Below are 11,193 nucleotides of genomic sequence, written 5' to 3'. Positions count from 1 at the left end.
AGGTAACCGATTTATAAAAAGCTATGGATTTCATATTGTCTATTGTCTGCATGTAGAACTGAAACATGAAAGTAAAGCAGTTTTTGTAATGCCACCAACTGTTAGTATTTTGAAAGTCATTGTGCTATGATTGACTATATGTTCCTCTTGGATAGAAAACATGTGCTGGTGTTTTGACTGAATGATTAGATATTGGGTCAAGGTTTGCCGTGTTTCTAGAGAAAGATTTATTTTGCATTTTGAAATGTAGAGTTGGTATGGCTATTACTGGATTACTGCTTCAGGGTTTCCAGTCTACCAGGCTGCGTGAGTTTCAGTCTGAGAGAGCCTACAGGTCATTAAATAACTGGTTGACGTGTAGCCTATAGGTCTATACACCTGGTTTATTATTCGTTTTCCCAAACTCAAAACGATTTGTGTGGCCAGGTTAATTGGTCAATTGATCTGAATTGTGGTCAGTGAGTTGGTCTGTTTTCAGGCTCCGATTTCAAACCTGTGCAAAAAGACGTATCCTTACAACATCTACAGAATGCTCAAACCGTGGAATGTTGGCACACGATTACTACAGCTAACACACCTCTTTTTTTTTGTACAAAAAGACAGATGGGACACACTGCACTAGACTAGCGGGTTTGTTGCAATCGTCTCAAATTGCACCGGAGTTCGCTTTTTAATTTAATTTTTTTGGAATTCTCCAGTGAAAGCGTTTGCGCCAGCGACTATACGTGACGTCAAAACCAGTATGGCGGTCGAGGTGACTTCGGCATTGCTTGCTTTACGTTATAGAAATAGTTTTTAATGTAGTCTACATGTTTTATCTGTTTCGTTGTGCATAGCTTCAGGGATCATTTGACTGCGCTAACGCCCGGTCTCTGACCTTGAATGAACAGCCACAAACCAGTTAGCGATAAGGCTAGCACAGCCGTATCTTTTTAATTACGTTGCAATACTACATACTGGCAATATTGTACAATAATGACAACCGCATCACTCAACTACCCACTTGTCGGATCTGTTCTTTGCGGTTTTAAACCCAAAGAGTCATTGGAATGGTTTGTGTCTTCATCTGAGTAGACTAGCAACACAACTTGGAAAACAGTTAAATACTTTCGTTAGTTAGAAGCACTGTTTTTCATGGTCAACTCGCCTACACATTAATAATAGCTTGTGTGATGTTTTTTTCATTAGCATTCGTTTTGACAAGTAATTATCTGTCTCGTATGATAGCAATCTTTCAAGTCCTCTGCTTGCTTTCGAAATATTTTAATTTGTTATTTCTAATTGCAAGGACAACTTCAAGGCATTTCAGTTGTTTTATCCAATTGTCACCAGCTAGATACTATTTATTACTGATAACGTTAGTTGTCATCAAGCAAAACTGCTGATGTGTTTGAATTGAGCTATATAAATATGTTCACTGTGTTTTCCCTGCACAACGTCATGATGCGTTAACAGCGTTTCCCCAAACTCGGTGCATGTTTTATTTCCTTAACATCACACAGCTGATTCAAATGATCAAAGCTAGACGATTCCTTGGTTATTTGAATCAGCTGTGAGGCAAGAACCTAAACGTGCACCGAGTTTGAGAAACGTTACCTTAACGTTATACTATTATTCGTATTGCTTGGCAGGTGCGATCCACCAAACGAGCGGACCCGAACGAGCTGAAGGTTATTTTTCAGAAGGTAAGAACATCTCTCGTTGTCCTTCACCTTTATGCATGCTGTATAGTTCATTTCATTGTGGCAAGATTTTGGGCTAGGGTGAACTAATTAGAGGTCTGACGTCATTTATCGTGCGGGTGTCTTGTGAGGAGCTGTGTGACTGAATCAACCTACCACGCACAGTGCTTGATTTGGGCAGAAGTTCGCCGGAGTTGAATACCGGAATCTCAAAATGTTCTGCTGCTTGAACTCCTGATACTCTTACAGAATATTAGCTCAAAAGTATTGTGGAGCTCCTACACCTAAATATAAACCCAAAATGAGTACTGACACCCATTTCAGTACAAGTCGAGCACCACACACACACACACACACACACACACACACACACACACACACACACACACACACACTACCAGTCAAAAGTTGAAACTTAATTCAATGGTTTTTATTTATTTTTACTATTTTCTACATTGTAGAATAATAGAAGACAAACTATGAAATTACACATGGAATCATGTAACCCCAAAAAATTGAAATATATTTTCGATTTGTCAAAGTAGCCACTCTTTGCACAATCTTGGCATTCTCTCAACCGGCTTCATGAGGAATGCTTTTCCAACAGTCTTTAAGGTGTTCCCACATATGCTGAGCACTTGTTGGCTGCTTTTCCTTCACTCTGCGGTCCAACTCATCCCAAACCATCTAAATTGGGTTGAGGTCAGGTGATTTGTGGAAGCCAGGTCATCTGATGCAACACTCCATCACTCTCCTTGGTCAAATAGCCCTTACACAGCCTGGATGTGTGTTTTGGGTCATTGTCCTGTTGAAAAACAAATTATGGTCCCACTAAGTGCGAACCACAGATACCCGCCATGTTGTGGAGTCAAAAGTCAGAAATAGCATTACACATATTCACTTACCTTTGATCTTCATCGGAATACACTCCCAGGAATCCCAGTTTCACAAATGTTTTTGTTTCGATAAAGTTCATCTTTATGTCCAAATACCTCCTTTTTGTTCGCATTTAGTCCAGCATTCCAAATTCACAAGAGCGTGAGTTAAGTCCAGACAAAAAGTCTAAATAGTTACATTACAGTTCATAGAAACATGTCAAACGATGTATAGAATCAATCTTTAGGATGTTTTTATCATAAGTCTTCAATAATTTTCCAACTGGACAATTCCTTTGTCTTCATAAAGGAAAGAGAAGGGAGCTCATGCTCACGCCTGTGTGCGTGACTGGGAAGATGGCCTACTGCCAGACACCTGATTCCAATAGCTCTCATTCTCTTCCCATTTACTGTAGAAGCCTGAAACAACGTTCTAAAGACTGTTGACATCTAGTGGAAGCCTTAGGAAGTGCAATATGACCCCACAGACACAGTATATTGGATAGGCAATCACTTGAAAAACTACAAACCTCAGATTTCCCACTTCCTGGTTGGATTTGTTCTCAGGTTTTTGCCTGCCATGAGTTCTGTTATACTCACAGACATCATTCAAACAGTTTTAGAAACTTCCGAGTGTTTTCTATCCAAATCTACTAATTATATGCATATTCTTTTGGGCCTGAGTAGCAGGCAGTTTACTCTGGGCACCTCATTCATCCAAGCTACTCAATACGGCCTCCCTTTCCCAGAGAAGTTAAAGTAATGATGGACTGTCATTTCTCTTTGCTTATTTGAGCTGTTCTTCTGTATACCACCCCTACCTTGTCACAACACAACTGATTGGCTCAAATGCATTAATTCCACAAATTAACTTTTAACAAGACACACCTGTTAATTGAAATGCATTCCAGGTGACTACCTCATGAAGCAGGCTTGAGAATGCCAAGCATGTGCAAAAGCTGTCAAGGCAAAGGGTGGCTACTTTGAAGAATCTCAAATATAATTTTCATTTGTCTAACACTTTTTTTGGGTTACTACATGATTCCATATGTGTTATTTTGTAGTTTTGATGTCTTCACTATTATTATACAATGTACCCTGGAATGAGGTAGGTGTGTCCGAACTGTATGTCTCACCTTGCAAGATGAGTGTGGGGCAGCAGACTGTACATTAGGCTATACAGTGAGGTCCATGCTGAAGGTCCTGAGTGGGAACCTGAGCGAAGGCTCTTCTATAGTGTGTTCTCAGTTGTGTACTGTAGTTTCATGATGTTGTGCTTGAACGACACGCCCTCACTCTTTTGAGTGCAGTCAGTGCCTCGTGTGGGTTAACAAAGCTGGTGAAGACGTTCATGTAAAGCCCACCTGTCTAAAGATGGCTCACAAAGTGTTGGAGAGTTTACATAAAGAGACAAAAAAAAACATACTCAGTAAAATTCCTTGTCTAAGGGATTGGACACGGAATCCTTTATAAATAATAGTCCACCGTGAGCTGGCAGCAGGACAAGTCATTCATAATTACCTTTTTTAGTTATATTTAGAGTGATAGCCTATTTTATTGATTGTTCATGGCTTGTTCGTAGACATTTCAGTTATTCGCTGCCGTAACAAAATCAATGTCCTTATTGCATGTCTACTCTGGCAGAAGTAATAAGAGCCTCATCACACTCAACCACCTTAGCATGCCAGTGTGATGGGCAAGGTCAAGGATCCTTTCTGTCTTAATCCACCTCAGTATGTCAGTGTTTAGCAGGAAACCCAAAGTGACGCTGTTTCTGTCGTAACCCCCCCACCCCCAGCATGCCAGTGTTGTGGATGCAGATGGCGAGAAGTTGATGACCCCGGGGGACTTTGTGCAGAAGTACCTGGGCCTGCACACACACATCCACCACAACCCCAAAACGGTCCAGCTCGTCGCCGGTGTAGCCGACACAACCAAGGACGGGTGCCTACGTTAACCCGCTATCTCGCTCATCCATCTCTTTCGCTATCTTTCTCTCTCCCTTTATCCTGTCTCCACCAAGTACATGGTTAACAGTTGATCATGCTTAGCCTTCTGTCTCCCTCTCATTCTATTTCTGTCTCCTGTCGTGCTCCCTCTCCACATCAACCATGGGAGATTGTTTTCATTGTGCAGAAGGCTCCTGCAGTAGGGAATGATGGAGGTCTCATAACCACACATATACAATGGTGATGCTTAGATCAGTTAATTAGGATGTTATTTGGTCTAAGAACAAGAAGCTGCCTTAACGGGCGCTAATAGATTAGATTATACACACACACACACACACACACACACACACACACTGCACAAGCCCTTTCAATGCACTTAATCCACTCTTATGAGAGACTTAAATAGTTAATGATTCATGTTATTCTGAAAACATTTACTCCTTCAAGGTCAAATGTCTCAAAGTAACAGGTGTGCCTTTTCTAGTGGGTAGGATTCGGCGCTCTCACCGCCGCGGCCCGGGTTCGATTCCTGGTCAGGGAACGAATCTTTTGAGTGGCAGGTAGCCTATTGGTTAGAGCGTTGGGCCAGTAATCCAAAGGTTGCTGGATCGAATCCCCGAGCTGACAAAAAAAATCTGTCGTTCTGCCCCTGTACAAGGCAGGTAACCCACTGTTCCCCGGTAGGCTGTCATTGAAAATAAGAATTTGTTCTTAACTGACTTGCCTAGCTAAAAAAAGGTTAAATGTAAACAGTAAAAATAGTAAGTGAAGTTTCACTCATTGTTTAGCTACAAGGGTCAACAAGTTGTAACCTAGGTCAGTCATGTAATGGATAAAAGTGTGTGTCTTGCAGGGGCATGAAGCACACGTCTGTCATTCAGCGCTGGTTAAAAGTAACAACCTGCAAGCAGCGAATCCCCAATGAGTCTTTTACTTTTCACTTAAGTCTAGAGAAATGACTTGAAATCCATTATAATTGGTTTACACTATTTGAAATGCATGGAGTCATTTGAAGAAATAGTGCACGGCCTAATCTCTCCCTACATTTTTCTGATGTTTCAGTAAAAGCTGAACCTTTCTCCCTCTGATTGGATCTCGTGTATCTGAAGCTTTGTCCTTCATGGCATCGCGCGTATTGTTTTAACGTTGCCTCTTTCTCCACAAAAACACACACACACAGGCTGATCTCATTCCAGGAGTTCTTGGCCTTTGAGTCGGTGCTGTGTGTTCCGGACGCTCTCTTTATCGTAGTCTTCCAGCTGTTTAACAAGACGGGCACTGGAGACGTCTCCTTTGGTACGTACGTGACTGTGTGTATGTTGGGGCGGTGGTGTTACCTGCTTCCAGCCCGCAAACGAATGCACATATGTGACGTAGTATGCAATTTTCAGGGACCACTTCTAGCTCGTGACCGCTTCTTTCAGAACTACTAGCTAAAAAGTAGACAAGTACCAGAGAATCTTTATTTATTCTTATTTTTTAATAGGATTATGCTTTGAGACTTGGCACACTAATACGCTCTCTTATATATATATACACACACACACTCACTTTCAAACACTTTTTAGTGCGTGTGCATGGCACGCCTAAAGGGAACCAATTATGGTTTGTTAGTACAGTAACTCAGCCTAAAGGCCACTGTTTTAATCTGACATCTGAATATAGGTTAACGCTGGTCTGTCATAGAATGAGCAGAACCGATATTGTCCCGGTGTTCACGGATGCACAGAAAGTGCGAGATGATGTGAAGACGTTTTAAAACGGCACAACTAATATGGCTGCCGTTCCTCCCCGTCACATAACGTTGCAATGACTGGGAATGTCCATTCTGCTCATTCTAATTCTATGGCTCTCTTGATCTGTCCATCCCTTGAACAGAGAATGTGCGGGACATCTTCACCCAGACCACTGTGCACCACCACATCCCCTTTAACTGGGACTGTGAGTTCATCTGCCTGCACTTTGGACACGACCGCAAGAAATGCCTCGGCTACCTCGAGTTCACCCAGTTTCTACAGGTATACACCCAGTCATGCACGCACACGCTCCGTGGCGCTCACGCGGTGACATATTGCCCGTGTGACATTCAGATAGCATAACAACACGGCATGATGTGTATAATTGCAGGAAATTTGCTTTAAAGCTCAGTGTGTTCTCCGCCCCGTGGCAAATGTGTAGGAAATGTAGCTTTATTAAACGGCCACATTTTGTCTCCGGCCAAGAGGCCATCTCAAACTATGCCAGTGGCCTCGCCCGCTACCACGCCCCACGTTAACTTTGCCACCACTGTTGAAAAATATCCTAGTGGAAGCACTGCACACGCTCTTCTCTACCTACAGGAGTTGCAGTTGGAGCATGCACGCCAGGCCTTTGCCCAGAAGGACAAGAACAAGAGCGGCACCATCTCTGCCGTGGACTTCAGTGACATCATGGCCACAATCCGACACCACATGCTTACACTGTTTGTGGAGGAAAACCTGGTTTCGGTAAGAGGGAGTGTATGACTGTGTGTGGGATAAGAGAGTCTGCGTGTTTACAAACAGGGCATCCCTGTTCTAACCCCTTCCTCGGTGCGATTGTCCTGCCAGGCTGCGCGGGGCAGCACCTCTCACATGGTCAGCTTCTCCTACTTCAACGCCTTCAACTCTCTGCTCAACAACATGGAGCTGATCCGCAAGATCTATAGCACGCTGGCCGGGACCCGCAAGGACGCACAGGTCACTAAAGGTAACATGAGTGCACCTTGCCTATACAGGCCCTTACGTATACCCACACACACATTCCCATCGTATACCCTTACACACACACACGCAGGTCAGAAGTGCTCCAGACGTGTGAGAGGAGTAGCGTGATCCCACTTTGCCAGTCGTCTGTTAGCTGCCAGCAGGAGAACTGTCATGTTGGAAGAGAGCATTGGCAAGCTCTCTCTCTCTCTCTCTCTCTCTCTCTCTCTCTCTCTGTCTCTCTCTGTAGTATGTGTGGATGCACAGCATGTGTTATGCAGACTATTAACCCATCTCTCTCTAGAGGAGTTTGCCCATGCTGCCAACAGGTTTGGCCAGGTCTCTCCCATGGAGATTGACATCCTGTACCAGCTATCAGGCCTACACTCCCACTCTGGGTAAACATACACTGCTCTAAAAGCCTCGCATTGAATACACACTTGTTCAGAGTGTTGTTGTAATGACGCTGTGTTGTCTCAGGTGTCTGAACTTTGCTGACATTGAGAGGATAGCCCCGCTGGAGGAGGGAGCGCTGCCCTATCACCTGGCCGAGTTACAAAAACAGGTAAGAGACGTGCGTGTGTGTGACTTCGTGTGAGTGTGCGAGTGTGCATGTGGGTCAAACTCTCCTCTCTGTAGCAGAGCCAGGGTGATGGTTCCAGATCCGTACTGCTGCAGGCCGCAGAGTCGGCCTACCGGTTCAGCTTGGGCTCCATCGCTGGAGGTAAGGGACTGGGGGTGAGGTAAAGGACTGGGGGTGAGGTACTTGGTTTAAAAGAAAAAAGTTTTGCCTAGTTTCAATAGCACACTTAGGTGTGTGTCTCTAGCTACGGGAGCCACGGCAGTGTATCCGATAGACCTGGTGAAGACCAGGATGCAGAACCAGAGGAGTACAGGCTCGTTCGTAGGAGAGCTCATGTACAAGAACAGCTTTGACTGTGCCAAGAAGGTGCTGCGCTACGAAGGCTTCTTTGGCTTCTACAGAGGTACGGACGGACACTGTGCGTTCTTGGTTGCTCTCCTGCTCTTTTTTTCTTCCCCTCTTGGCTGCTGTTTTCCTTCTCTTCTGCTCTTCTGCTCTTTACCTCTTTCCATCCTTCCCGTCCCTATTTCTTTTCTCCTGGTCCTCTTTTTTAAAAATTGCCTGCTATTTTTGCCTTTCTGCACTGCCCTTGCGTTTCTGCTGTCTCTTCTGTTGATGGAAAAAGGACTGCAAGACGGCCATTTATTGTTGGCTCATCCACACTGCATCACTAAACAGGCCTCCATCCTTCTCTTCTTCCTTTGTTCTTTAATTCTCACCTTTCCTTCATCCTCGTACTCTTTTCTCCTCCCTTCTCCCCTAAGAAACTGTAGTCGTCATGAGACATGGTTCATGTCATATGTGGACTCAATCTCCCATGCTGCCCTGCAGGTCTTCTTCCCCAGCTCATAGGCGTGGCTCCAGAGAAGGCAATCAAACTTACGGTGAGTCTAACTCCTCCCCCTCCACTCAGCCAACGACTATGGATGTGCACCTTAAGATAACACGTATTCTGTTTAAGACATGCCTGACTATTCTCTCTGTAGTATTTATTTGATAATTATCTCTCTCTCTGTTCTCCCTGTAGATGAATGACTTTGTGAGAGATAAGTTCACTGGTAAAGACGACACCATTCCCTTCGCTGCTGAGGTGCTGGCCGGAGCCTGTGTGAGTATGGCCGACGACCAAACCTGTCAAACTTCCCAACTCTAAATGCGTCCCATTCTGTTCTACCTGAATGGGAAGCTGTGGTAGCCTCCCTCCCTCCATGTCTTTCACACTCATTTCACCTTATGTCTCTCTCTTTGCAGGCAGGGGGTTCCCAGGTGGTCTTTACTAACCCGCTGGAGATAGTTAAGATCAGACTGCAGGTGGCAGGAGAGATCACAACAGGACCCAGAATTGGCGCCCTCAGTGTCATCCGAGACCTTGGCTTGTTCGGCCTCTACAAGGTAGGCGTGTGTGGCCATTACGTCTGGTGTCATTGTTCTTGTATTTTGGTAAACAAAAGGCCTTTTGATTGAAAGTAATGTCTTTTTTATTTACGTGTGTGTAGGGCGCTAAAGCATGTTTATTGAGAGACATCCCGTTCTCAGCCATCTTCTTCCCAGTGTACGCCCACACCAAGGCTCAGTTTGCCGACGAGCAGGGTAGAATAGGCCCGTTACAGCTGCTAGCTTCTGGAGCCATCGGAGGTACACACGCTTCACAGACCCATTCTACTTGATTTGATTGTCAAAATACAGTCATGGCCTCAAGTGACACCCTTTCTAACTCCATTTCCCAGGCATCCCTGCTGCCTCCCTGGTGACACCTGCTGATGTCATCAAGACGCGCTTGCAGGTATCAGCGAGGGCGGGACATACTACCTACACTGGAGTCATGGACTGTTTCAGGAAAATTGCGCAGGAGGAGGGATTTGGAGCACTGTGGAAGGGAGCAGGAGGTGTGTGTTGTGGTGTTTGTGTATCAGTGACTACACAAATGGGAATTCACTTTCTCTGTCTCGCTCTCTTCCCCCCCAGCTCGTATGTGTCGATCCTCTCCTCAGTTTGGAGTAACTCTGGTGACCTATGAGCTTCTACAGAGGTGGTTATCTGTGGACTTCGGAGAACAGTGAGTACACGCGCGCGCGCACACACACACTCCCCACTGTTATAACCCAAGATGCCATTGTTAGTTAAGCTCCAATGTCTCATTTCCCTCTTTCTCCAGTCGTCTGGCAGGGTCTGAGCCCACTCCTAAATCTCGTATCGCTGAGCTTCCTCCGGTCAGTGCTGACCACGTCGGAGGCTACCGTCTGGCCGCGGCCACCTTCGCTGGCGTGGAGAACAAGTTTGGCCTCCACCTGCCCAAGTTTAAGTCCTCTGGAGTGGTCTCCATTCACCCTGACCCCGTTGACCCCTCTTCTGCCCCCCTCAAGAGGAGGCTGCCGTCCCCCTAAAGACTGGCCTCTAACTGCCTGCCACCACCACTCTAGAGGCTATGCACTTAGACAGACATGCTTACTGGTCAACACACTCATTTTGAGGGGCCGTGTACACCGAAATGCACACGTACACTCCTAGGGGCCATGTGCACAGCTATAAACACAAACACCCCAGGGTCTACTCTAGTGCTCTAACCCTGGTCCTGGAGAGCTGACTGTAGGTCCATTGTTGAAGCAGGCATTAACCTGAACACTACTGTTGTATCTCCAGTGGCTACATGCACCTCTCCTTTTTTTTCTTTCCATATGAAACCAGTGGTTTGAAAGTATCTCTCTCTCGCTCTCTCTTATATATTTATATCTATTTATCTATCTATCTATCTGATAATTTTGGGGGGGGGCTACTATGATTGGGCAGTGTGTGGGAGATATTTGATTGGAGGGCATGTGTAAGGCTTTACTCTGAGTGGGCCTTGCACAGGAAGTTACTGTACATATTGTAGATCTGCTGTACAGAGACGTGACACAGCTGGAGAGGAACATTATTACTGATGTTAGAGCAATATTAATGTAACATTGGAGAACAATGTTATGGTAATATTAGAGCAACCCCATGATAGCGAAACGTTTCAGTAACGTTCAAAAGCAACGTGACTAATGTTGGAGTTACGTTAGATTGACGTTGAGCCTTCGTCTCTTGAGAATCACTCTTACTGATGTACAGACCTTTTCAAACTGTTTATTGAGGAGAATCATGGGCAAAGGATTAGGTAACTTAAATTCATTCGGTGTATTTTATTGAAATAAATCATTTTAGTTTAATTTCACACCTGAAAAAAATGTATTTCAAGGAGAATGAACAGCAAAAATGGCCAAGCAAAATCTAACCAATAGTTTTGGTGGAAAACTAGACTTGGTCACTTTGTCATACAGATAAAATGTAACCCATTTTTCTATCATAAAATGTAATTAGATACACACCATATCTATACAGAGTTTGGTAAACTCC

At 44.7% G+C, this 11,193-nt stretch overlaps 1 protein-coding gene across 3 annotated transcripts; it reads left to right on the top strand.

Moving 5' to 3' along the window:
• Positions 1 to 517: 517 nt before the first annotated feature.
• LOC115169442 (calcium-binding mitochondrial carrier protein Aralar1) lies at positions 518 to 11,024 on the top strand. 3 transcript variants are annotated; one of them, XR_003870865.1, is made up of 18 exons: positions 518 to 754; positions 1,632 to 1,685; positions 4,356 to 4,501; positions 5,690 to 5,805; positions 6,388 to 6,527; positions 6,849 to 6,995; positions 7,098 to 7,236; positions 7,537 to 7,630; positions 7,713 to 7,797; positions 7,872 to 7,956; positions 8,060 to 8,218; positions 8,647 to 8,699; positions 8,843 to 8,923; positions 9,067 to 9,207; positions 9,312 to 9,450; positions 9,543 to 9,598; positions 9,781 to 9,871; positions 9,971 to 10,062. XR_003870865.1 is itself a non-coding variant. In XM_029725062.1 (18 exons), the coding sequence occupies exons 1-18, from the start codon at positions 743 to 745 to the stop codon at positions 10,197 to 10,199; spliced, it is 2,067 nt and encodes a 688-aa protein (XP_029580922.1). In that variant the 5' UTR covers positions 518 to 742; the 3' UTR covers positions 10,200 to 11,024. The 3 variants fall into 3 exon arrangements, 2 of the variants coding, with proteins under 2 accessions (XP_029580922.1, XP_029580921.1); XM_029725062.1 differs by having other exon boundaries at positions 7,875 to 7,956; positions 9,543 to 9,701; positions 9,971 to 11,024; XM_029725061.1 differs by having other exon boundaries at positions 9,543 to 9,701; positions 9,971 to 11,024.
• Positions 11,025 to 11,193: the final 169 nt, after the last annotated feature.

The sequence above is a fragment of the Salmo trutta genome, chromosome 31 (genome assembly GCF_901001165.1).
Source record: "Salmo trutta chromosome 31, fSalTru1.1, whole genome shotgun sequence".
In the NCBI taxonomy this organism is placed as follows: domain Eukaryota; kingdom Metazoa; phylum Chordata; class Actinopteri; order Salmoniformes; family Salmonidae; genus Salmo; species Salmo trutta.
This window is presented reverse-complemented; position numbering and strand designations above follow the sequence as displayed.